Here is a 27,380-nt window from a genome sequence, read left to right on the forward strand (position 1 = left end):
CTGGGGAGCGCAAGCATTTGAGACGCAGCCTGCAAAGGGCTCCCAGTGCCCCTGGCATCTCGGGATTTTTTTTCTCTTCTCTCCTTGTTCTCTCACCCCCTCTCCTTTTTTTTTTTTTTTTTTTTTTAATGTCAAATCAACACAGGAACGTCCCAGAACTTGAAGAGTATGTCAGTGAGGGCCCAGGTAAACTCTGACACACACACAAACCGGTCACCCAGAGACGGAGCTGAGGCCAGTCCTCAGGGCCGTAGAAGGACCCCAGTGCTGAGCTCCGAGAGGCAGGGAGCCAACCATTGCATGCTTTGGGGGTAAGACGCACAATCTTGGTAGTGGAAACATTGAAAGGAAAGTTTCCTGGTTACTAACCTCCAAGAAAGAAAATAGATTTAATTCGAGCAGTTCATGGAAGCCAGAGGGATTTGCCAACTCAGCATCGTCTTTGCTCGCCGCCCCCCAACCCCAGCAGCCTGTGGTCTCTTCCACCCCCTCCCTGGTCTGACGCCAAGGCTGTTGGTTCTGTGACTCCAATGTCCTTCCTAAGCCCAGGGCATGAGAGGGAGGGGGACTTGCTCACAGGAGGTGGAGAGGAAACTAATGCTGAAATTCACTCTCTCTTGAGAATGGCTTTCTATGATTGCATAGGTTTGAATTTTCAAGACTGGTAGTTTTTAATTGCTCCGTGGAACTTTATCTGCATTACCACTAACTGACACTAGGGGGAGCAAGGCTGCCCGGTAACGGCTCCTCGCTCAACCATCTCAGCTTCCCACAGAAGCGTGGATGGCGCTAACTCTAGGCAGCGTGTGCTTCCATTCAGTGAGGCTATAAAACGTGCAAAACAGAACTCTCTGTTGAAAACCACAAAGTGGAATAAACATGTTTTAAGGTTATATACAATTATAAAAACAAATCAATGTGCTATTCCTGCTTTTTCTCCCTGATCTGAACTGTGATCAATCGCTACTTAACCTTACCCTCGTTTTCTCCAGGCTTGGATAGAACACCTCCTTCTAACTTTCCCTAACTCCTTCCTGAAGAATCAAGGGCTCCTGGGGATTTCAGACTCTTTCAAATGGCTTTTCTTCTCTTGACAACTTCTCTTCCTGCACAGCTGCAACACTCAGGCACACGGCCAATGCTAAATACTTGTTATCGACTCGAGACCTGCTTGACAAAGTTTCTCTCATTTTCTGTTAAATTCCGAAATCTTCCCCACTTTCTCTCGAGTTATTTTTTCCTGGTTTAGCTGTCATGAGTCACCCCAAGCCAATAACGCAGAGAGACATGGAGAAAGAGTTGTAGAAAAAGCCAATTAACAGACATGGAAAACGAAATAAGGAAAAGGGGAGAGGAGAGGAGAAATGAAATGAAGAGTAAAGAGCTAAGAGAGAGTGATGAAGGAAAGAGGGCTGTAAGCCCAGGGGCAGGGCTTGCCTTTTATTCATCTTTGCATCTTCCATGCTTGGCACAGGACCACAGAAGGAGGAGAGAATGGCTCTGGAAGTCTGGGTGTGACCGGAGCTAAATCTCAGGGGAACTCAAAGCTGGATGGTCTTGTTATCGAGGGCCTGGGGACCATGGCCCTGTGTGGCAGAGGTCTTGAGATTCCCCGTCCTTTTCTTTCCCCTGCAAAGTTTGGAGGGGCCCCGCTAACGCGAAGTCAGGAGAAAGAGCAAGTGCGTGGTGGACGGCAGCCTGGCCCAACCCCAGGCGGCTCACCCTGTGACACCAGCTCCTCTCTGCGCCGTCCAGTCCCCTCTGCCTCTCCCCGACCACCGAGGGAATGATCTCGCATAACCCAAGGAGGAGGACGTTTCCAAAAATGCAGTGACAGCCTTCACCCTCCAGTGGTTCAAGTGGAGCCGCTGCCTCGGTTTCTTTATGGGTTCTCACAGTAAGAACCATGCTGTGCAAACAGCCATTGCCCACAGTCCGGGAGGGAGAGGAGGGAAGTCAATCTGAGCTCTGAACCGGAGGGAAAGTGCTTCGAAGGATTCTGCATGGCCAGTGATTCCTGATGCAGCCGAGGGCTCCCTGAGGGAAGGCACGGCTGCCTTCTGTGGGCTCTGCTCTCCTGCACCCAGAGGCGGGGAGAGGACCGGGTGGGACACTGAGGCCGAAGAGCTGCGCCTTGGCGGGCTGGGGGACTTAGTTGGGTCACCCAGCTTCTCTGTGTGGCAGCTTCCAGATGGGACTGCTATCTCTCTCCCAGAGTTGTCGCGAGGACTGAGTGAGTTCACGTCAGAGGACGCACCTAGCACACCCCCTGACTCAGCATAACCCCTCCCAGACGTCCATTCACGCTCGCATTAATGCATTTGTTCACACTGAGCACTTTGAAAGTACATGAACTCATGGCCCGGTGCTTGTTAACTGTTTCTCGATTGGGCATCCTGTGCCTGATTCCCACGTGACCTCTCTTCCATTATCTCAAAGCCTGGTGATCACCCGATAATATAATCCAGGGGTTCCCAAAGCTGGCAGAACAGTTAGAAAAAGAATTAAAAAGTGAAAGTTAAATTTAAAAAAGAGTTAAAAATTCAATTAAAGTTAGAAAAAGAGTTAAAGTTAAGTTAGAAAAAGAATTCAGATTCCTTAGCCCAATCCAAGACTTACAAAATCGGAATCTGTAGATCTGGCCATCTGTATTTTTAAACACCCACAGATAAGCCCAGCTGCGTTCTGGAACCACTGACTTTATCCTTTCTCAGAGGTCTGTGAGCTCTCGTGGGTTCGTAGGCTAACTCCTCTCCAGGCTTATGTTGAGAGTGACCCACGATGCCTGAATCTGAAGGGGTGACCGGTGGCAGGAATTGAGAGGCACTGAAAATCGGGTGGGGGGGTAACCTGATCAGGGGGACAGTGTGATGTTTGTCAACCCACATGGACATCTGACGGAAGTCTACACTTCCGGCCACTTTAAATAGCGTTCTCTGGACCAGCGAGGGGAGAAGGGAGGGGATTTGGAATGTCAGGGAGGCGTGGGTGGGGAGGGAGAAGGGAGACGAATGGCCTGAGCCGGGTCAAAGCTGCTCCACCCCAGCTCTGTGAAGGCAGGGACTTGTCTATCCCTCGTGTCGGGTCCATCCCGGGCCCGGCCTTCTCTATGGAAGGTGGGTTAGAATAACACACATGAGCACTAGCGCCATCAGCACTGGGCTGTCCCTCCTCCCTGAGGGCCTCTGGCCCTCTTCACCTGGGTGACACCTGGTCATCCTGCGAAGCTCCATCCAGGAGTCACTTGTTCCAGGAAGCCTCCAAGATGGCCGAGCCAGGGCCCGTCCTCGGTGCCCCTGCCATACCTGCGCACCCCTCTGGTCTTATTGCCTCCACTCCGCAATCGGCGGGCATGGTCTCTCAGCCCCGTCAGACTTGGGTGTGGACTACGCTCCATTCACCTCTCAGTCCACAGGGCCCAGCGCAAAGCGTTCAATAGCTGTTTCTTTGAACCAAACTTGTCCAAGCCTCTCATTTTGCAGATGAGGAAACTGAGGCCCAGAGAGGGTAGGTGGCTCACCCCAGGTCACTTTGCCCATCTGGGAGTGAATCGGAGTTAACCATACATGTGTCAACATGCCCAAGACCAAAAAAGAATACCTGTCCTTTTGCCTCTGGGCTTCTTTTTCCACGTTACCTGAGTCCACGTGGCTCATGGGAAGAGCAGTGGATGCAGTTGGAATAAAGGACCTCCCAGCTGTGCCTCAGCCTCTCTGGGCCTTCTTTCTTCTCCAGTCGAATGGGAATACCTCTCCTCGTCTGTCCCCCCAGCCACAGGAACGATGAAATGAGCCGTTGGGTGTGTGCGCTGCTCACACAGAAAGGATCCTCATCCTAATTATGACCCAAAGGACACGGGCCCACCAGCGCGGAGAGCAGGCATCCCAGGGCCCCTCTCATTCCTGCCAAGTAACTGCTGAGACACCGTCAGACTGGCACAGACCAAGAAAGCAACACTACATCCCCCTGAGAAACATCTGCCCCAACTATTGCTGTGTTTATGTTTCGTTTTCAGAGGAAGCATTGTTATAAAACTGGAGGAAAAAAACCCTCTGAGCAGGACTTGGAAGAACAAGCAAGAGTTTATCAGACATTTTGAAAAGATAATGGGAGATTTGACAAAGTGGACTCAGCCTCTCTGGGGGACACCAGACCACAGCTGCCTTCCTGGGCAGAGCTAGGCCGGGCACCCCGAGGTTGGTGGTCCATCTGCAGACGGGACCCAGGAGAGCTCAGCCCAGCTCTGCTCTCAGCTCTACCCCAAGATGCAGAGTGAAGACTCAGCTCGTCATTGCAAAACCAGCAGCCTCTTCCATCTGTCCATCTGTTTATTCACTCAACAAACAAATACTGAGCCTTCACTGTGTTCAAGGTACTTTGACCAGCACTGAGAGGGAGATTTAAAGATGGACCAGGGTCTCTACTATCTAGAAGCAAATTATCTAAAGGAGAGGAAAAAACGGACAAGAGAGGTACAAACAAAGCATCATGGGAATTGAGAGAGAGCTTTCAGCTGAGAGATCAAGGAGGGCTTCCTGGAGGAAGAAGCACTGAAGCGTGGATGGAATGGGCCAGTGTGAGTTCAGGATGAGGGGGCTGCACGCACAGAGGCAGGAAGGAGAGTGCCAGGTGTGGTGAGGAAAAGACAAGTGGCCTGTGAGCCTGGCTTCGGGATGTGGGAAGGAGAGGGGCATTGAGCTAAATGGCACAAGCTGGCCATTCACAGTCAGTGGGTCAGCTTCTCATTTCCCTTCAAATGGGTTGAAAATGTCCTTTGTGGTCACCTTCCCTCACTCTTTCCTCTTCTCGTCTGAGTACTTCTGCAACTTAGGAAAAAACGCTTTCTGGATGTAAGCTGAGGAGGACCCAGAAGTTTCCAGGAACAAAGCAGAAAGCCAAGCCTGTGAAATCAACATCTGAGCTGATGCTTGTCAGCAGGCTCCGTGCCCGAGATGGCAGGGGCGGGCCCCAGGGCCAGCCTGCACAGGAACACACGGGCTCTGTCCCCACTGCCTGCATGGCTCCACACAGCTCCTTGTGCATGGCGGCTTTTTCATTCATTTGTGTGGTCACGTGCAGCGTAACGACATGTCGGTCAACAACAGCCTGCGTATAGGATGGTGGTCCCATAGGTTAGCACCATATGACCTAGGTGTGTCAGAGGCTCTGTCGTCTAGGTTTGTGTAAGTCACTCTGTGATGTTCGCATGACAAAATCACTTAACAATGCATTTCTCAAAAGATCCTTGTTGTTAAGTGATGCAAATACAGTATTGATAAAAGGCTTGTGCAGTGGGAAAAAATTTTTTAAATTACCTAAACATCTATCAATAGGAAAAAATATGAAACAATTTAAATATCCATCAAGAGGAGAATGGTTAAAAAGACAAGTATAACACTGTGCAACCGTGTAAAGAATGAAGCAGAGCCATCTTACCTGTCTCTACCAGGCCCGCCCCAACGCCTGAGGGGCCTGGGTCTGGAAAGTAAATGGAGGCTCTGGCCCACAGCCCCCCATCTTTTCTTCCCACCTACAGTTATCTCTTGGTAATTGACGGGCCTTGCATGTGTGGACACCCCAGCCTGTCCATCTGAGCTCTGTCCACAATGCCCAGCAAGCAGCCCCCTCGGCTAGCCCCATCGGTGGTGTGAGCCACCATCAGCAAGACAGAGCCAGGGAAGAGGCCTGTCCTGGGCTGTTTGGGCAGGAGATTCTGGTACCCCAGGTACATAGAGGAGGCTGCAGGCTCTAGGTGGCCTGTCCCCCGCACCCCTAGGACTCCTCTCCCCATAGGAGGGGGCCCAGCCAGAGAAGAGTCAGAACAAAACCCACAGCGGGGGCCCCAGTGACCAGGTCTAAGTGTGGCATTGATATATACTGACACAGAAGGGTGTTCAAGTATAAAATAATTAGGTGAGAAAAGCACGCTACAGACCCTTGTATGTAGAATGACTCCGTTTTTTAAATTCCCTACGTAAATGCCTAGCCGATCGTCTGCAGCCCCGCTGCTGGTGGCAGTTGCCTGTGGAGGGCCGGGCTGAGCAGGGGAGGGAGAGGCCTTGCACATTTACTTTGCACAGTTTTGCTCTATGAGCATCATACAACAAGCGTGTGTTACCTTTATAATCTAAACGAGTTTTCAATAATACTTTTTAAATAAGTGAGTACTTTTTTGAACCAGTTAAAGTAGGTATTTCTTATGTTGTCTTGTGACCAAAAGAAACAAAACACATTTTGTAAAGACCCCAATCTAGGACCATCCCTGGACAGCCAAGGAGGCTGCTGTGGTCATGACCCCCACGGGGAGGGAAAATTCCCGGGACTCACATGCTTTGTCCCTCGTCCAGAGGGCCTCAGAGCCACTTCCTCAGCAGATCCTTCACACAAGGGCTCCCAATCCTGCCTGTGCAGCTGGGGGCTTCTAAAAATAGATCCCCAGGCCCTGGGCCCAACTGACTGAACCAGAACCGCCAGGCGCCGGGAACCTGCACTTGTAACTCCCCAGGTGTTCTCATCACCACCAAGGTCCAGGTGTCGCCGCCCTCGAAGTCCTGGGTGGTAAGTAGCCCCGGTACGTGCAGCCCCATGTGGTGGATGGGGACACTGCGGCCCAGGGCAGCTAACAGCCCCGTCTCAGGCCAGGGTGCGCAGTCTCTTGGTTCCTCTGCTGGAGCTTCTTCTCCTCCCGCAGCTGAGGTCACAGGTGTTGGGAGACCAACCCGGGCTGGCAGTCAGTGGTCCCCATTTGCAGGCTCCCAGATTCCAGGGGTCCCACTAAGGCGTGTGATTAGCTAATTCATTCGACAACCGTATTTTAGGGACCTATTCAGTGCAGACACTGCTCTGGGTGCTGGGGTATCTAGAGCTGCCCACCTGGCCCACAGGGTCCTAGCTCCTCGGCAGCTCAAATTCTACTGGGAGAAAAGGATGATTAAAAGGTAGATAAAGAAGACAGCATCAGAGAGTGCAAAGGGCCACGAGGAGGATAAGGCAGGGTGGTGAGGCATGGAGGGACACGTGGTCAGGAAAGGCCTCTTTGGGAGGTGACTTTGGAGCTGAGCCCTAAACGATGACCTGGCTGTGCACAGTGTTCACAGCAGCGCTGGTAAAAGTGAGGACAGGCTGGGGAGCAGCAGGGAGCTAATGCAGAGCCTTGGGGTGAAGCGGCTGACCTCACTGGCATGGATTTGGCCCTTTGAGCCCAGAGAGGATTGCGGGTCCCTGAGCCTCTGCTTCCCCCACGTCAGCAGTTCTCACACTGGACGGTGGTGCTTCTCAAAGGGGAGTGCGCATCAGCATTCCCTGGGGGCCTGTAACACCGGGATGCCAGGCCCCTCTTCCAGCTCTCATCTGTCGGTAGGGCCCAAGATGTTGCATTTCTAATAAGCTCCCGGGGGAGGCTGACACTACTGGGCTGGAACCACCTTGAGACCCTCTGCGGTGCTGCAGTGGGCTGTTGGCTTCCTGTTTCCTCTATGAGGCTAGAGGCCCCCTGAAGGCAGAGAGATGCCGCGTTCACATCGTGCCCCCCGTGCTGGGTGCATTAGTAAGAACTCAATAACTGCTTATGATTCAATGAGTGAATGACGGTGTGGATCATCAGCAACATGAAATAATATATGTAAAGCCCTTAGAACTTAACAAGCACCACGTAAATGTGATAGTCAGGGTTCTCCAGAGAAACAGAACCAATAGAATGTGTGTGTACATATATATGGAGAGAGAGAGGATTGATTGATTGATTGATTATAAGGAGTTGGCTCATGTGATCCTGGAGGCTGGCAAGTCCCAAAATATACAGGTTGAGTCAGCAATTCGGAGACCCTGGAGAGCTGACGGTGTAGTTCCAGTCTGAAGGTCAACAGGCTGGAGACCTGGGAAGAGCCGACGTTTCAGTTTGAGTCCAAAGGTAAGAAAAAGCCAGTGTCTCGGTCTGCAGGCACTCAGTTAGGAAGGATGCTCTCTTATTCTGCGGAGGGTCAGCCTTTCTCTTCTATTCAGGCCTTCAGCTGATTGGATGAGGCCCACCCACACTGGGGAGGACAATCTGCTTTACTCAGTCTACCGATTTAAGTGTTCATCTCATCCCAAAACACCCTCACAGACACACCCCAAATAATGTTTGACCAAATGGGCACCACATGGCTCAGTCTAGTTGACATATAAAATTACCCATCACAGTATGCATGTTTAAAATACACATGAAGGATTCCCATCTCCGATGGGAGTTTTATGGAGGCAGGGAGAGTAAGGGATGTACAGCAGAGGGGTCCTCATTTTTCGGGCCCCCAGGAGTCCAGGCCTGCCAGGCATGTGAGTCACAGGGAACCACAAGCTCCTCCAACCACCCCACAGAAGACCTGCAGGTGCCGTCTCCCTCGGGCAGGCCACCTCCAGCGGGTGCAGCCCTGTTACTTCACAAAGGGCACGATTTGCTTGCCGCAAGACAAAAGCCGATCGTCAAGAGGCAAGATGATGGTGGAGAAAGGGCATTTTATTACAGCTTGCTAGCAAGAGGGAAGATGGCTGACTAATGTCCAAAGGACCATCTTAAGTCGGGCACAGAGTCTTGAAGCAGTTATATAGGCCAGTGGGTTACAGGGGAGGGGTTAGGAATGTTGACCCTCTGGTGTTACAGACTGGGAGTTGCCACACCAGATCTTTCAGTTGTCATTGGTGATGGCTGTCAGCATAGACTTTCTGTTTGGGGGGTCATCACATTCCTAAGGAACTCAAAAGAACAAAGGTATCGTTTTAGCACAGCTGGGTGGTATATGCACAAGCAGGGGTCAAAAAATCTACAGAACAGGTGGATCTCCTGGAGGGTGCAAATCCAGCTGGGTTAGTTAGTCAGAGGTCATGCAAAGTTACAACATGGTCTCTTTTCTACAATATGGCTTCCCTTATGTCAACCCTGTGTTGAGCCACTTTCAGCCCCAGGGCCCTCCCCCACAGCATTCAGGTTTGCTGCGATCAGCACTTCCCCAGCCCCATCTTGAACACATTAGCCACCGCGCTCACGCCGGCTGGAGGAGATTCCATTTTCCATGGAGAGAGAGGGAGAGAAAAAACCTCGCTAAAGGAATACTCTCTCCTTTGTTCCCTTGAGTTCTCTGCTCCTCCAGGGGAACCCCACCGCCCCCACCCCTCGATGCCCTTATCTGATTTCAGGAAAGGACCATGAAGCCAGGAAATAATGGAACTGGGGCCTCGAATGGGTTTGAGTGGAGGGGCGCACTGGGGGAGAGGAGCAGAAGAAGAAGGGAATGGGCTGAGAGAGGAGGGGGCAAGAGGCCCCTGGGGGACAGGCCCAGCTGGCTAGGGGAGGGCAGCATCCTCCCCATGCTGGGCACTGCCCAGCCCCTAGAGCTGGGCTTTCTGAACTTCCTGGTCCTTCATAGTGGTGGAAAGAGCACTGGACTTGGAGTCCTAGCTCTGAAACAGACCAATGTCTCTTTCCAGGCTTGTCACATCTGCCTTCTGAGCCTCAGATGCTCACTGCCCTTCCAGCTCAAAGCTGTCCTGGTAATCAAAATCAAGTGCGATTCAACTGCGTCAAAAGTTATTCACTAAAATAAAAAGAATAATCAGTGGTAACTGGATTTCCTGGGATGTGAAGTCCAGGTCTTGCAGAGAGGGGCAAAGAGGTTGGCCAGGGAGGGCATTAAACCCACAGGTTGCCTTTCCTAGGCAGTCAGTGCTGGCCTCTGGGCTCAGGGCTTCCTCCAGGGGCAGGCCCATCAGTTGCAGCTTTCCTCCTTCCTTCCCCCAGCATCTGATGGCCTTTTTGTGCCCATGGCCTCTGCTCGTCCCATCTGCTAGGGAGTTAAGCTGCTCAGACCTGCCTCCCTAGACACAGACAGTAGAAGGCCAGGCTGGGCCTAGATCCTCAAGCCCCTACTTCCAGGCTTTCCACCCTCCCTGGCTTGTGGGGAGCACTGCCCTGGGATTCAGAATACCATGCACCAGCCCAGCTCTGCCACCGTCTGCTCTGAGACCTCAGACACAGAACTTCCCTGCTCCGAGCCTCCAATGCCTCACTGGTATGTGATGAGCTTGGCCCAATGTTTCCCCCCAGCCCTGATGGTCTGCGAGGCCAGTTACCAGGTAACCAGAAGCATCTAGAGTGCAGGGCTCCCTGTCCAAGTGGCTGCTATAAGTGGGATGCACACAGATCAAAAGGATTTCTGTTTCCACAAGCCTGGGCCAGGGGACAGTTTTACACACTTAGTTAAACAACCAAAGAGAAATAACACATGTTGTCAGCAAGTCTGCCCACTACTCACGCAGTAGGTGTTTGCCCTTGATGGAGCCTGAGCTGGGGGACATGAATCTGAATGCGAGCATTGATCCTGGATGCCGTGTTCTTCTGATAGCATAGGAATATATGGAATTTCTATGGCTAATTTTAACTATTTGCTCTATTTGCTTTTTTTTCTTGCCTTACATATTTTAGTTAGGATGTTTTAAATACCTGGAAACTCAACTCAAACAGACTTATACAGTAAAAAGTAGTTATTGCTTATATATTTGGAAAGTCCAGCAGCACTTCAGGCTTCGGATCTAGTTTGATCCAGGGCTTCACCATGTTATCAGTACTTTAACTCCTTCTCTTGATGCTTCTCTCCATCCTCCCTCTCTCAATGTATCAGCTCAAACTCCTTATCATCACAAGGTGGCTGCCAGCAGTTCAAGGCCTTGCATCTACACACTATGGCATCCAGAGAAAAGGGAGCACTTTGGTCTCTGAGTCCCAAGAAGTCCTGAGATTCATGCTGATTGGGGTGACTTAAGTCATTTGCCTGCCCTAAGTCAATCACTGCAGCCAGGGGATCAAACTGGCCTGGCCTGAGGTATGTGCTTGGTCCTTAGAACCAGGAATGCAGCCAGAGTCCCTGGATCCTCAAACAGAAGTGAACACTGTGGAGAAGAGGGCAGTGGAAACCAGGAGGCAAGCAACATGGACTTTTCACGGAAGCTGGGTCACTGCGTTGAGCCGCCAGGCGTGGATAAGATGCCATTTCTCAGCAGCCCCTCTCCAGGCGCTGAAATGGGGGCTCCCTTAGGCCCAAGGCAAAGCCAGAGGCTCCTGAAGCTGCTGCTGCTATAGACTGTCAGACAGAAGGTCCCACCGGTCCACGGGTGGCTTCAAGACCAGCCTGCGCGGGTACAGCAGGGCAGACGAGGATGTCTGGGCTCTCAAGAAATGACAGCCCGAAAACGCTGGCCATAGCAGGTGGCAGGGATTCCCTGCTGGTTTATGCGGGCAAGCCCGGGGTGATCATCGAGGGCTTCCTGGAGAAGGTGGGAATTCCTACTGGATCTTAAAGGGATGGCCTCCAGAGTAGGGTGTGTGCACCACAGGGGATGTGCGAGACAGTATACTGGAGGACAGAAATAAAATGATTCAAGTTCTATTTAGGGTTATATTTTATCTGAAAAAACAGGATTACTGATATTTAATGTACAGATTGACAGTTGTACACTAGTATAATGTACACATATTGGGAGGACGTGTTACCCTTTTTTCTGATAGCAGAGTACAATTTAAAAGGATCAGAGACTAAAATTGCCTTGAAGGATGGACCAAGGATAAGCAGAAGTCAGGATGAGTCCCGTAGGAATCTCGATGGAGAGGGTGTGAGGTAGGGAGCGAGGGGCCCCTTCTCTCAGCCTGGGTCCCGCTGGGAGCCAAGGGCCCAGCGCCCAAGGGGGCCATGTCCTGCCTTCCACAGGTGACCATCTCCATGGCGAGCCCCCACCCTTGGCAAGGCCCTGCTTAGAGGGGTCCTACAGGGCTGCGGCTGAAGCATGCTGTCAACGCTCCCATCCACAGCAGCCCTGCGCCCCACGCCTTGCGGGAAGGATGCTAGTGCCCGCAGCCAGTGAGTCACGACACGCGGCCCATGGAAAGGGCCCGATGCTCGCTCGCCACGACCTTTGGGGTTTGCCGTGCCGTCTGGGGCCCACGCCAGAGGGGATAGGGTGTCTAGCCCCTGCGAGGCACAACAGGCCCTGAGGATGCAGATGGCTATATAAGGCTGAGGCTGCAGGAGGTGGCAGGGGCTGCCAGACCCCAGGAGCAATTTGGCTGGTCTCCGTGGTGATGCAAACATTTTCCCTGCACTCCACAGCGGGACTGAATCATCTCCTCAAAACCTCAAGCCCGACAGGCACACGTAATGCCGAGACTCGAGGACGGCAGACAGAGCTAACCCAGGCACCCACTTCATGATGAAGAAATTTGGGGCCACACAGAGAAAGCTGTCCCAGGAGAACTAGTGCCAGCCCGGCCACAGACGAACTGTGGGGCCTGGGTCAGCTCCCCTCTCAGGGCCTCAGCTTCTGCATCTGTAATAGGGAAACAGTAAGCCATGACCCCCGAGTGAAGGGCCAAAGACGCCCCAAGAAATCCAGTCCGGGAGAATGGAGAGGGGCCACAGCGGGCAGCCCTGGTTCTTTGAAAAGGACAAAGCCTAGGCTTGTAGCAAATTTGGGGTCACAATGACTTGGTAGATTTACTGGCAGAGAGTCACATGCTGGCCATTGCCAGAACATGACTTCTAGGAAGTCACCAGTCTTCGTACATAGCTTATCTAGATACAGCCCCTTCGGTTTCTCGATGCCTTTTGACATCTGTGACTTCTCACAGTGACCCTGGGAGGTAAGCAGTGCAGAAATCGTTAACCCCATTTCACAGCCAAGAAAACAAAGATCTGGGAAGTTCAGTGACCTCAAGGCCACACAGCCAGCTGGTAACAGAACTGGGATGAAGACCTGACCCCTAGATTCTCAGCCCAAAGATCTCACCCTGTGTTGGGGGCCCCACCACGTCGCCATCAAGAACTCAGAATTCCTCTCTGTAAAATGGGCAGAGTTGTGAGGAGTCCATCTTGTCAGGCTGCTGGGGTGTTTTCTGGAAGACATATGAGGAGAGCTTGTCTGGAAGATGGTCATGGTTCTCCTAATCTAGAACCTGCTGTGCCTGATTCTCCCAGAAACACCCTGGCAAGTGTTCCTCAAAGGCACTCTTTCCGGAAAGCACCCACATTGGGCAGTGGTGTCCTGGAGGGAGCATCTTTCTGGAAGACTCGCTCACATATCAGGGTGACCTTGAAAACCAGCGCAGCCAGAAAAGCAAGGTTGGAGTGCAAACCTCATTTCCTGACCTCTCTCTCTCTCTCTCTCTCTCTCTCTCTCTCTATCTCTCTCGGTTTTTGTTTTTTGTTTTTGGGGGTTTTTTTGCTGGAAAGAATGGAGCAGCCTTGACTACACAATCACTCGCAGAATTAAGTAGCCAAAAATCACATCGTCTAGACAAATAGAATTTATGGGTCCAATTAATTCCTGCTGGTCAAAAATAGACATGCTTAATAAGTGGATATATTTAGAATCTGTCATTATCTGGTTCCCGGGGGAGAAACTGCAGCTCTTATTTCACAGGCTTAATTTCAAACAGAGCTCTGTTAACTCCCACTTCAGACCTCCCTCTCTTTCCTGACAGCACCGAGTGGGGGCAGGGGGGAATTTGACCACAGGAAGCCACTGACGTCCTGCGTAGCCTGAACCTCCAGGCCCATCCCCTCTCAACCATCCTTTGTGTGTGTGTGTGTGTGTGTGTGTGTGTGTGTGTGAGGAAGAGTGGCCCTGAGCAAACATCCATTGCCGATCTTCCTCTTTTTATTTGAGGAAGATTGTCGCTGAGCTAACATCTGTGCCAGTCTTCCTCTATTTTTTTATGTGGGATGCCACCACAGTATGTCTTGACCAGTGGCGTTAGGTCCACGCCTAGGATCTGAACCAGTGAACCCCAGGCCACCAAAGCCAAGCGAGCGAACTTAACCACTCGGCCATGGGCCGGCCCCAGCCCTCTCAACCATCTTAAATCGGAAAAACAATGATTGCTTCTTCTTTGGGCTGCACTGCCAGGGCTGGGAGGCTGCTCGGCGAGCAGGACTCCAGAAAGTTCTCCTCGCTCCCAATGTCTCACTCGTGCCTGTGCCCCAAGTGCCACTGCCACCTATTCTCTGCCCCTCAGGGCCTGGGATCCCTCAGGGCTGAGTGAGCTGTGGCACCCCCTGCCCTTACAGCACAGCTGTCCGTGGAGGGTTCCGTTCTCCAGTCACGAGGGCCTGAACAGAGGCAGCTGCAGCTGAGAGAAACTGGCGCCCGGAGCCTCGAGGGTTCCAGAGACGCCAGAGGTGGGCAGCACTGACTGGCAGGTGGGCACCAGAGGGACACATCACCCACTTTCAGGGTGTCACTTATCATCAGCACTGGGTTCCGGCTCCCTCCCCAGGCCGCTCTGGGCTGCTCTTGATGGTGCTGCCCTCTGGTGGGCTGGAGATGGGGCATGGAGGGGGCTTAGGAGCACTAGGGAGAGGGCCTGGGCCGGCCAGTCTGAGATGGGATTCTCCCTGGCTTCAAGGGAGGTGAGTCCCCAGCCCTTGCCGCCAGGGCCACGGGCTCTGCATCCCAGGCACTGCCAGGGCATTGCTGGGTCAAGAAGGAGTGGCCCTCATTTCTCTCTATGCATGCGTGTCAGCAAGATGTGTTAGTTTCCTGTGGCTGCATAGCAAATTACTGCAACATACGTAGATGGCTTACAGAAACAGAAATTTATTCCCTCAGGCTCTGGAGGCCGGATGTCCACAATCAGGGCATCAGCAGGGGCTGAGCTCCTTCTAAAGGATCTAGGAGAGAATCCTTCCTGGCCTCGCCTGCTTCCTGTGGCCCCAGGCATTCTTTGGCTTGTGGCCGCATCCCTCCCAGCTCTGGCTCCGTCTTCACATAGCTTTCTCTTTTCTCTTGGTCTCTCCTTTGTGTGTTTCTTGTAAGGACACTTGTCTTGGATTTAGGGCCCACCTGGGCAGTCCAGGATGATCTCATCTCAAGATCCTTCATCACAACTGCAAAATCCCTTTTTCCCAATAAGGTCACAAAGGCCTAGGCTCAGGGCAGAAGCCCCGGCTGGGCAGCTGCCCCTGGCCGCTCTTTAGCCCTGCTGGCTGCCTTGCCCACCCTGAGCAAAGACTTAGTGGCTCAGGGGACAACCCCAACCCTGAGCAACATGCCCACATCTGGGTCACCAGCTGAAAGGCTGTCATATATGCTGAGGAATGAGGCCACCTGCAGGCAGTGACAGATGGCCAAAACTCTGGCTCCAAAATCCTCCTTTCTCTGCGTGAATGACCACCATTGCCACTCTCCCTCCAGGGACAAACTCATAGTCCCTCATTAAGACCAGCTCGAGCCTCACGTCCTCCATGTTGTCTGCCCTGCCCTCTTCTCCCGGGGACTGCCTCCACCCCACTGGCTGCAGGGCACCGTGGTCTTCGTCTCCGTATCGCCACATTCTGGCAACGGCCTGCATAGACCACAGGCCCTGTGACTTTACGCGGAAAGCCGAGCATCTCCCCCAGAGAGAGAAAAGCCCCTCCTCCAGGATTCCCTCCCACCCTCCCCACCCCGTCTTCCCCTCAACACTGCCCTCCAGGTTCCAGTATTTGCCAGGAGAGTACCTCCCTCAGCATCTTTACTTGTCTTCTCTTCCTTCCCAGGCTGGTCGTGGGCGCTCCATTGGAAACCAACGGCCACCAGAAGACAGGGGACGTGTACAAGTGTCCGGTGACCCAGGGCAACTGCACCAAGCTCAACCTGGGTAACTTGGGCTGCCAGCCTCTCCACGATGAGGCCACCATTGTCCAGGGTGGGGCAGGCTCTAAAGCACATCCACGCCCGCAGTCACGCTGGCTCCTCACAGCTGTCCAGTGAGGTGACCCAGCTGGTATCGCTGCCCCATTTCACAGATGAGAAAACTGAGGTCAGAGAGAGAAAGCGACTTGCCCATAGTCACACAGCTTGTCAGGAGCCGGCTAGGATTCAAACCCAGGCCTCCAGTGTCCCAGGCCACTGCTTTCTGACCTATCCACTGCCCCTCAACTCAAGGTTTCCTCTCCCAGCAGGAGAAAAACACTGTCTGTCTTCTTTCTGATTTTGAAATAACAACAATAGCGAAAATTCATCCATTTCATATAATGTGCACCGTGTGCCAGGTGCTGGTTTTTTAGGTATTTTGACTCATTTAATCCTCGCAACAACCATATGAGATTCAAGCACTTAACAAAGGAGGGAATGCCAGCCTGCGGAGGTGAGGGGACCTGCTGGGGTGGCCCAGCTCATAAGCAGCGAGGGGGGGATGCCAGTGCAGGCAATCCACAACCGCCCTTAACCACCACACACGCTGCCTTTCTGAAACCGGGGCTTCGTTCCTCTCTGGAGAGCCTTCAGGCCCAGGGGAGATGCCGTGAGCTGCCTCATGCCCTCCAAGCCCTCGTAAAACCTGTGTGTGTGTGCACACGCATGCATCCACGAACACACACACACTTGCGGCTGGGCCATCGCCTTGATTTCAGAAGAAGGAGAAGTTCCGTTTGGGCTGAGAAGCCACACTCCCAGGCCTTGCCCTGGAGGACTGGCCGCCCCTCCCCCAGGAGGGGAACCTCTGCCCTAGAGCAGCAGCGTGGGGCTCCCTGGGGAGGTGGGGACGGGAAGCGGGGGCCTGGTGGGGGACATGGCAGAGCTTCAAGAGATAAGACGGATGAAAAGGCCCACATCAAAGAGAATGCCCGAGGACTCAGATACCCGGGCCAGCTGTCCCGTCACGTGGTCCGGGATGCTCCCGCTGTCCACAGCTGCGTCAGTGCCATGGATGGGAAGTTCAGACCCCAGCTGGGGCCCAGACTCCAGTGAGGAAACAGTCTAGGGGAGGCGGGAGCCTGGCCGGCGGCTCAAGAATCCCAGTCATCCCCACCCTGAGAATGCAGGCTTCTGAAACAGGCCAAGCTGTGTTCTCCTTCCAGCTGTACAGTTTCCTCATAGTGTGTCCATGGGGAGCTCACATCCCCTCTCTGAACCTCGGTTTGCTCATATGTAAAGAGAGGAGGTCAACTCAAGGACCTCAGGATCCATTCCAGGTCAAATATGTCCCCCAACCTGTGCTGAGCACCCAGTCTATGTCAAGCACTGTGCTAGTTACTGGGGATACAGCAGGGCTGTCTCCACGGGCTCTGCTGGGAGGGGACGGTAAGCAAGTAGACAAATTAGAAAGCAGGGATAAATGCTGTGCCATCAACCGGAGTGCTGTGATAAGAGGAGCTGAGCAGGGGTGGGGTTTCTACCTTAGCAAGGGGGTCAGGGAAGGCCTGTCTGAGCAGGTAACACTTGAGCGAAGGTTTGACAGTGAGAAGGAGTCAGGTGGGGCATTCTAAGCAGTGGGTGAGCAAGTGCAAAGGCCCTGAGGTGGGAATGAGCTTGCTCTGAGGATGGAAAGACGGGCCATGTGGCTGGGGCAGAGGGAGTGAGGCGGGTGGTGGGAGAGGTGGGCTCTGGGCTCAGGGCCTGGGCCCCTGAGAGAAGCTCCTGCTCCAGGTGGGGACACAGAGGAACTGGTCATTTCATTTCCTCTGTTGCTCTGGTTTCCAGTGTGGTCCCGATTTCCCTCCAAAGGAGAGGAGCCCCTGCCATGAAGCTGGCAGACCCTGGGAAACTGCCCTGAACCGGGCAGATACGGGAGGCCGCAGGCAGCAAAGGGAGACAGAGGAGTGCTGGGCAGGAAGCCCCTGTTTTTGGGCAGTGGCTCGGCAGGAAGCCTCTCCGTCATTTTACCCCACGGTGGGAAGCTCGAGGCCGGGAAACCTGAGTCCCAGGTTTTCCAGGCTCTGAGTCACACTGAGTCAAGGATGTTCTTTCCTCTCTCCCCAGGGAAGGCTAAGTGGGTGTCAGTCATTCACACCTCAGTGTGGGAGAGTCCACCGCGGGCACTGTCTTCCCAGCACCTGGATGAAGGCAGGGTTCCACTGAGGGCAGAGGCTGCGGGAAGGGGTGTGATCTGGAAGGCAGGCCTGTGTGCAGACAGGCTTGTGCCCCTGGACCCTCACAGAGACCTGCTGAGAAAGGTGTTAGTGTTCCGGCTCTCAGAGGGGCAGACTGAACCCAGGAGAGGTTAGCGACCGACTGCCCCAAATGCAGGAAGCCAGTACGCCGCGGAGCCGGACTCGAACCTGAGTATGTCTGACTCTGTCTGACTCCGTCTGACTCCAACGCAGGGGTCTTCCCTACCATGCCCTCTGCTTCCGGGCCCGCACAGTTTCAGTGAGGACTTAGGTCACTGAGACAAGGCAGAAGGAGAGAGGCAGGGTGAGGAGTGGGATGTGCCCCCTACATCAGTTGGGGGCAGCATTCTCCAAGCTGCCGAGGGGTGCCTAGTCAGGGCTCGGAGCTTCCTCTCCAGATTCCTCACTACCATCCCACTGCCGCCGCAGGCCTGCCATCAGACGGGAGAACTCAGGTGGATGTCAGACGGCCTGGGTTCCAGTCCCCCTCTGTCATTTGCCACTCACTGGTCTAGTAGGAGTCCCTGCCTCTCTCTGCCCCTCAATTTTCTCATCTGTAAAATGGAAATGGTGACTCCTGGGCCTCCCAGGACCCAGAGGGGATCCTGGGAGGACACGTGGGGATGGTACTTTTTAAATGATAAGGCACCATAAAAACACCAGGGTTATTACTTTTTTTTCTCTCTGCCTTTTGTGGACAGACAAGACAGAAAGCAATCCCAGTCACTTGCAGCACAGCTGCGAGGGGCTGGGTCTCATAAAGGAGACTCACTCCCAACTGAGGGAACCAAAGGGACAAGCAGCAAACACAGCTGCCCCCGTCCAGCCACGTCCAGTCAGGAGCCTGGAGTCCTGGTCTCTGCGGAGGCCTGTGACCCGAAGGGCAGGCCAGCTCTTCACGCTTCCCATCGCCCACCAAGCAAAATGCAGACCTTTCTTGGTCCAGGCTTCCCAGGTCTTTAGAGATCCCGCCCCTCCCCCAAGCAGAGACGTCTAGGTCCTCACACGGCAGGTCAGGACTCGCTCTTGGCTCAATCTAATGCCCAACTCGCTTCCCCTAATCTCTGCCCCACCACGTGGCCGTACACGTGCGCGCGCACACACACTCATACACACCCACACACATCTGGGGAATTCAAGCTCCCTTCCTTCCCTTCAGTGGCCTGGCAGAAGGATCTCATAAAACCTTCGCCATGTAACTTTGTTCCATAATTCTAACCTGCCAGACCCTCTCCCTAGACCGTGTTGCTATGATCCTGCCCCTCAGTACCTCTCCTGGCAGCCAACCACAGAATGACATTCTTGGGCAAGACCTTGAAGTCCCAGGAGGTTCTCATTAAGTTGGCTATTCGTTACTTGTGAGAGAGAATCAGCTGTCATGCATCAGTTTGTCAGATGAGCAGAGAGGCAGGCCCTGAGAGAGGAGGACACGGGGCTGGCAAGTGCTGATGACAGGTTGGCTTGAAGGAAAATGTGGAGGGGACACTGCACAGAGAAGCCAGCCTAGGTGGGGGGCCCTGGTACGTGGGGGGTGGGACTCAAGGGGAATGCTGGCGTCCAGTCAGATGACTGAAGGAGGGAAAGCTCCAGACTAGGGGATGGAAGGCTCTGTTATGTGTGTACTGTGTGACTCTGGGCAAGTTGCTTGGCCTTTCTGAGACTTGGTTTCCTCATTTCACAAGGAGTTGTGAGGGAGTAACGAGACCGTGTCTGGGCAAAGGCTTCATAAACTGTGAAGGGCTGCACTAAGGCACGGGTGAGGGAGGGGCCCAGAGGGCTGGGAGAATCAGGAGGACTCTGCCTGGCACCCGCCCTGCCACAGGCCCTTCTGGTAGCCGGCGGCAGCAGGCTCTGGGCCGAGGGCAGTCCGGAGGGGCTGTAGGCTGAGCTTGTCCCTCCCACCCCAGGAAGGGTTACCCTGTCCAACGTGTCCGAGCGGAAGGACAACATGCGCCTCGGCCTGAGCCTGGCCACCAACCCCAAGGACAACAGCTTCTTGGTAAGAGCCACCCCCCACCCTGTCTGAGCCTCAGCCCTTCCTGCCCCACGCACCCTCCGCTTGAGGCTGGGAGAGGCACAGGGTGACGGAGCATGTCCCTACACACACCCCCACCCTCCACCCTCCACGCTGCCTGTCCACACACGCTCCAGGCAGCAGCTCCCTCCACCAGCTTCCTGTCTGTGCCCTTCTGCCTGCTGTGCCCTAAATTTTTGAGGGGAGACAGTCCAGACAGGAAGAAAGATTGAGCCGTTTGATACGAATACCTCCAGGGTGAGGGGGGCAGACAGCATGAAAGGACCAGGAATAAATAAAGATAGCCGACAATTCGATGGGAGGCCTCTCCCTTCCTTTAGGGAGACAAATTTCTAAAGCAGAGGCCGAACCGCTGCTCCAGGTTTGATCAAAGAAAAAAGACACACCACACCCCCTGAAGAGACTTTGAAAGGAAGCCACAAATGAGTGAACACAGGTTTGCGACAATCGAGGAAAGAGTAGGGTAACGGGTCACCCGGACTGCGCAGGATTAGATGGAAGGTGTCCCAGAGGAGGTCTCTGTTTTGTTTTTAAAGAAGAGACAGGTCTTAGCAATAAAGAAAGAGGAGGGAGTATTTGGGCTGAGGTGGGAGAGACATTCATTCATTTAGACAACAATTTTTGGGAGCACTCACAATGTACTGTGCCCAGTGCCGGGCACCAGGGAGTCAGGAGTCAGAGCTCCTCCCCCAGGAGCTGACATCCTGATTAGGGGAGTAACAGTAAGCGAGTGAGTGATGTCAACAGGACATCAGGACAGAAGGGCAGCAGGGGCCGAGCAGGAGCTCTCTGAACCCCGCCCAGGCTTTGCGCACAGCAGGCGAGTGAGTGCTGGTGACAGTCGGCGTGATGGATCTGCAGGGCCTGCTCCTCCCTGCCATGTGGGAGTGGCCCCCCATGAGTTTGGGGGATTCTAGGGGTTCAAAACAGGATCCTTCTGGAGCTGATAGCTCCTAGAAACAGCTGCGAGAGAGGATTTCAGAGAAAAATTACCCCAGAAAGCCCACTAAAATGCACCACTTGTTTTAAGATGGGAGGGCTGTGTTACTCTTGGCTCTTGTCCGTCAGTCCATTTCTGTCTACAGACGAGACATCTAGGATGTGAAGCGCCAGACACCCTGGCAATGAGATGACTCGGATGCTCTGGGACTTGAGCAGAATGTAGTGGCTCTGCCAGGGAAAGTCCTGAGGTGCCTCGATGTGTGGTCAGCCCATAGCCGTCCATCCTCCCCAACCAAGGCAAACAGGATCCCTGGCCCTGTGCACACACATGCCTGTCAGGAGCCTGTTGCTACACCCCCTTCCCTCTGAGGCTCCTTGTTGCGTTCCTACTAATTTGATTTCACCCACTTTACAAAGTGGGATGAAGGCCCAAGAGGGATGGTGTGACATACCCTCTGGGGTCTATGTGGGTAGTTTAAGTCCCTGGTTTATAAATAGCAACTTTTTTAAAACTCATTTGCCCATCCGTTTATTCATTCACTCATCAATCCATCCCCCAATAAATTATCCTTCCCTCTATTCATCCATCCATCCCTTAATTCATTCACCCATTCATCAATATATCGATCCACACCCTCATCCTCCCATCTAATCATCCATCCTTCCATCCATCCCTTCCTACCTCCATTCATCATCCATCCAGCCACCCATCCATCCATCCATAATCTTTCTATCCACCCATCCACCGATCCACCCATCATCCATCCATCTACCCATCCACCCAACCATCCATTATCCATCATTCACCTTTCCATTCTTTATTCTCCCTCTACTTCCAAAAATAATTTACTGCAGCTTCAACAAAGGACACAGATAAAATAAAATCTTTAAAATCTGAGTATAAAAAAAGACAGCTAATTAAAGAAAGGTATTGGCAATAGAATAATTATTCTTCCAAACCAAAGAAAATTACAACACAAAATTTAGTCCTGAGTTTCCTGGCAGCAGGACAAAAATGGAGACATGGAGCTGGGCTTTCATTTTTAATAACCCTGACTCTGAGAGGAACTCTTCACTCAGTCTTTAAATGAGGAGTTGATATCAATGTTTTTGGTAGCAGAGAAAGAGCAGAGGTGTTCTTTTTTCTTTCTCTAACAAGAGCCATGGCATGTTGTTGGGACCCAGTCCTAGAAATATCCCAGTAAGGACCTTCAGTGACCTGTTCAGACAGAGGGGCTATTCTAGTTACCTTGAAAGGTCCACTCCCCTGGATGAAAAGGCTTTCCCAGATCCTGTGTGGGGGGTGGGGTGGGCAGACTGAGTGAAGGAGAGTCACAACCCTAGAAGATAGGATAGAAAATGGCACCCTTGAAAATACAACAAAGGACTCTAAGATTAGTTTTTCCCCATTCCACCTGAAACCAAGGGAATTGGTACACCTTGTAGCAAAAGGGAATTCAGTTAGACTCAAAGAAGACCCTCTAAACCCTGGGTGTTTGTCTTGGGTCTTGGAGGTTGGGTCTGGACTGAAGGCTGTTGGGCCTGGACGCACCCTGAGGCCCCCCACTGACTGGGGGTCTGACTGCGCTTCCTTTACAGGCCTGCAGCCCCCTCTGGTCTCACGAGTGTGGGAGCTCCTACTACACCACAGGGATGTGTTCACGAGTCAACTCCAACTTCAGGTTCTCTAAGACGGTGGCCCCAGCTCTCCAAAGTAAGTGGCTTCTAATCTGCAGACTCAGGCTGAGCGGCCAGCAGTCTGTGGGAGGCTCGGGGCTCTGATCCCCGCTGTCCTGCAGCTACAAAGCAGCACTTAGACTCTCACCCCGCCCTGCTCCGGCTCTCTGGGTAACCTGGGACCACTCGCTTCACGTCTCGGGGCCTCTGTGGCCCACCCTCCCACACGGAGTGATGGTGGGGGAGAAATGAGCTGAGGTTAGGAAGACAATCCTGGCAGACAGCGAGGCTCACTGCAAACACACCTGAGTGGGGAAGAACTTGCTGGGCCACCATGTATATCAGGCAAGCTGTGCACTGCACAGGGGACGTCGTTCGATTAGACTATGGTGTGAATGGTGCCCCCTAATGTTATGCCTTGCTGTTGTCTGTGGATAGGGGGCCAGTGAGAACAGAAATATCCCTGGTAATAGACCCATCAAACCCATGTTCCTGGACATCAGGAAGCTCTACCCAGCTTGCCAGGAACTTCACGGAACGCAAAACCTCCCACACACTCCCCACCTGCCAAGAAAATCTGGGGAAATGATGCTGAAACCTTGCCTCCCTCGAGCCCAGGCTGCTTGGCTCCGAGCCTCACTATTTCCTCTGGGCTGAATACCATCACCCAAGCAGCTGCTGCCCGTTTGATTGAGGGTGAGAGGATTAGCACTCCAGCTAGCCCGCACCTCCCTCCAAACAGCAGGGCCCAGTCCGAGATGGAAAGATGGTACCTGAGTTGGGGGAGGAAGCATCAGTCCAGCAGGGGCTCGAAAGTGGTCCTCTTATTGCAATGAGGAGGTGTGGAGTTTATTCACACAAAATGGCAGAGAGAAGGACAGTGCTGGGGCTCAGGAAGAGGCTCAAGGTGAGTCGCCCCACGCCCAGGGCTGCTCTTTCCTCTGGGCCAGGGTGTGACCCTCCCAGCCACCCAGAACCGCCTGTGGGGGAGGCTTCCTCCCCTGACTGACCAGCAGCAGTGCCCAGGAGCTTACTGGACACAGATTCCAGGGCACTCCCCGTGGAGGTTCTAATGCAACAGGTCTGGGATATGCCCCGGGGTGTCTGTGTGTGTGTGTGTGTGTGTGTGTGTGTGTGTTTCAGTGGGGTGTTCACCCATGTTTAGGAACCACAGACCTAAAGCAAAATTCTTCCCGACATGTCTTAAAAAGAAAACTTTGAAGTTGTAAGGAAGAAATCAGCAATAATAAGTGCATTCCAGTAATAAAACTGTCTTAAAAATAAAAGAAACCTGGTCCCTACCACTAGATTGGAAATTCCTCCCAATCAAGAAGTTTCTGTCTCGGTCACCCCACGTGGCGCTCCGGCATGTGGCAGGTGCTCCCTCCTCAAGTGTGGAGCTGAACCACACTGGAACAGGACAAAGCTATCAGGCACGGTCAGCCCGGACATGTCAGGGTGTCACATGCTGCACAGAGCATGCAGCTGGGATAAGACTATCTATGCAACTTCTGTGAAAGCAGAGGTGACTCTGAGCATCGAATCACCCAAACACTTCTAAATGCTGCCCCAGACGCAAGGCCTGCGACGGGCACCTGGGTTCAAAGCCACCCCCCTTCCTCTCTCTAGTGAGCACGGGCTGCAGCGTCTGCACCTTCCCGATGCAGGACTTCCTGGAACAGATCACACACAACAGGCTCCGGCCTTATTGCTGCAAAGTAGATTTTCTAGCAGTGCGAAAATCTCTAGTAAACATAAGCAGATGCCCAAACTTTCAATATAATGTAATATAATATAAATCATAGCATATTTCAAAGTAACCCCAACTGTTCACAAACAGAAATAAATTACTTAGATTTTAAAAGAAGTTTCTTACATTTCTTATAGTACCGATGTTTCATTAGTTTTCTCTGAAAAAATTTCTCTGAAAAATTGATTTTTATTATGCGTTTTAATTACATATTAATGTTATAAGAATATAGAGAAAGCTTTATGTTCAGAGCAGAAATAAAAGCATGAGAGCTCGACCTGAGTCTGTCATTGCCGCATTGACAAAGTGGTTTGCTTAAAAAAGTAAAAATAGGATCAGCTAAGATTTCTGGAGCACTGGCTTGGTGCTCCGCCCTGTGGAAGCATCACCCCATTGATTCCTCCTGACAACCCTCTGCTATCATTATGCCTGTTCTAGAGAAGAGAAAACTGGGGCTGAGAGGTCCAGTGACTTGCCCAAGGTCAAAGCCAGGAGTCAAACATCATGACTCCAGGCTCCATATTCCTAGCCGTTACACCATACTGCCCCCTTAAAAAGTGAAACCCCTCCATTTGGGCTGAAAGTCGTTAAGTCCAGCCTGCCCGTTTCAGTAAAACAAATTATAAAGAGATGCCAATGTGAGCAGTGTTGGCTGCCTCAGAGACACTGACCAGCTGCCCGTGGTCAGTCCGTGATGAGAGCCGAGCGGGTCAGGCTTCATCTCAGCTTTGTTTGCATGGCCAGCACAGAGAGGTGGAGCAGAGCCAGGAATTCTTGGGCTCGTCATTCACATTGCCCAAATAAATGTCCAGCCCAAGGATGGCTCCCCAGCCCAGGGAAGTACACACATGTAATTATATACATACAACAGAGTCCTTCTATTGTCCTTTGGACAATGAACCGGAGAATCAGAGACTTGCAGACACTGGGCCCTGGGGTAGCTGTGACCATGTCCCCACTTCCCAGGGTGCCAGACCTACATGGACATCGTCATTGTTCTGGATGGTTCCAACAGCATCTACCCCTGGGTAGAGGTTCAGCACTTCCTCATCAACATCCTGAAAAAGTTTTACATCGGCCCTGGGCAGATCCAGGTGAGCATCTCTGGGACTCTTTCCTCCTCCAAGCATGGCCCCCCGAACCCATGGTAGATACTGCCCTGGGATGTGGGGGAGCATCTTTGCATGCACTAAGAAGGTGTAGGTGGAAGGGCCAGCACCAGGGCTCTGTAGCCCAGGACACTCATCTCTGCTGGGCACATGGAGGGACAATTTGGGGGATGCCTCACCTCGAGGGTCAAACATTGTCTTCTGGAATAGATGCTACCTATTAAGAGAAAGTTTGACCAACTAGAGAGTGAGAAGGAAGGCAGGAAAGATTGAGTAGGTGCTAGAATCCTGCTGAGCGGGGCACAGGGGAGAATTAGACACACTGATCTTGGAGAGGAGACTGGGAGAGGGTCGTAGCCGCCAGCACATATTTGAAACGCTGCCTGGCTGGAGAGCAGGTAGATTTATTCCCTGTTGTTTTGGCAGGCCAAATGAGGACCAATGATTAGAAGTTACAAGGTGGCAGATTTTAAGTCAATCTAAGCAGTTATTTTGTAACAATCAGGGCTGGTAAAAAGGGAGTGGGCTTTCCTGAAGCGGTGGACCTCCCCAACCTTGGAAGACCACCTTTTAAGGTATTGTGGGTGAAAGTCCAGCATTACAAAGGCACCAAATAACCTCTGCGGGCCCATCCAACAGTCGCATTTTGTCATTCTAGTTCTGCTGTAGGTCTTTAAGGTTTTTTGTTTCTTTCAAGGCTATTAATATTGTCTATATTTTATCAGCCTTGGGGATAAAAGAACCTCTTCTCTTCCAAGTTTTAAGGAACCTCAGTTCCAGAGTTTGGTGAACAATGTCATGCCCCTCCCCCAAGCCATTCCTAATATTTTAGACTTCAATTCTATGCTCAGCTTTTGTCTTTTTAAGTAACAAACATAATCTCTTGGGCCTTTCTTTAAATCACAGTCTCCTGTCTTGATAAGTGCCTCCCACGCGTCTCACCAAGCCGTCCGTTGTTCCCAGAGCTTTCAGAACCTGCTGCCCTCAGCCTAGCTGCTCTCCCTCGGGAGGTCCTGAGCCCTCCTCGCTCCTGAACTGTCCCAGACAGTGATGCCTCAGGGAGCCTGGCCACCGCAGGTCTCAGTGTCGGGGGTCGAGATGTTCTGTCGCCTTCTCCTCTAACTTGCAGGTTGGAGTTGTTCAGTACGGAGAAGACGTGGTACATGAATTTCACCTCAATGACTACAGGTCCGTAAAAGATGTAGTGGAAGCGGCCAGTCACATTGAGCAGAGAGGAGGAACAGAGACCCGCACAGCATTCGGCATCGAATTTGCTCGGTAAAGAAAAAATTAAATTTTCTAAATCTGATACCGTTCTAGATATATATTGCCGTGTAACAAACCCCCACCAAATTTAGTACCTTGAGACAATAATTTACTAATGCCTGAAAGTTCTGGGAATTGGTTGGGCTCAGCTGGTCAGTTCTCTCTTGGGTTCTCTCATGTGGCTGAAATCTGGTGTCGGCTGGGGCTGTTGTCATCTGAGGATCTGACTGGACTGGACATCCAAAATGACACACTCATGTGCCCAGCAGTTGATGCTGGTTGTTGACTGACAGCTCAGCTGGGGCTGACCACACATGGCCATGTGGCTTGGTTTTCTCACGTCATGGCAGCTGGACTCTGAGAGCGAGCTTTCCAAGGGACCCACGCGGGAACTCTAAGACTGCCTATGACCTAGCCCCAAAAGTCCCCGAAAAAACTTCTACCATATTGTATTGATCGAACAAGTCACTATGGCCAGCCCAGATTCAAGGGGAAGAGAATCTGATTCTGCCTCTAGATGGAGGAACGGCAATGTCACATTGCGGAAGAGCATTTGGGATGGGAGATATCATTACAGCCAACTTCGGAAAATACATCCTGCCACAGAGACCCTATAAAAAGTGTAGGTTCTTTGATGGCAGAATCTTCCTGTGGAGAGTTGTCATCAATGAAGTGTGAAGAACACAGTTAAATCTAATCTCTGAGAT

The 27,380-nt window shown here is 52.5% G+C and overlaps 1 protein-coding gene across 2 annotated transcripts in view; it reads left to right on the forward strand.

Moving 5' to 3' along the window:
• The window catches only part of ITGA11 (integrin subunit alpha 11), a 118,284-nt gene that overhangs the window by 38,661 nt on the left and 52,243 nt on the right, over nucleotides 1-27,380 (forward strand). For both annotated transcript variants that reach the window (XM_005602972.4, XM_001495868.7), the window contains exons 3-7: nucleotides 15,561-15,661; nucleotides 19,802-19,893; nucleotides 22,471-22,585; nucleotides 25,265-25,392; nucleotides 26,537-26,685. In XM_005602972.4, the coding sequence (XP_005603029.2) occupies nucleotides 15,561-15,661; nucleotides 19,802-19,893; nucleotides 22,471-22,585; nucleotides 25,265-25,392; nucleotides 26,537-26,685 (585 nt within the window). The remainder of the gene's footprint in view (nucleotides 1-15,560; nucleotides 15,662-19,801; nucleotides 19,894-22,470; nucleotides 22,586-25,264; nucleotides 25,393-26,536; nucleotides 26,686-27,380) is intronic.

The sequence above is a fragment of the Equus caballus genome, chromosome 1 (genome assembly GCF_041296265.1).
Source record: "Equus caballus isolate H_3958 breed thoroughbred chromosome 1, TB-T2T, whole genome shotgun sequence".
Classification (NCBI taxonomy): domain Eukaryota; kingdom Metazoa; phylum Chordata; class Mammalia; order Perissodactyla; family Equidae; genus Equus; species Equus caballus.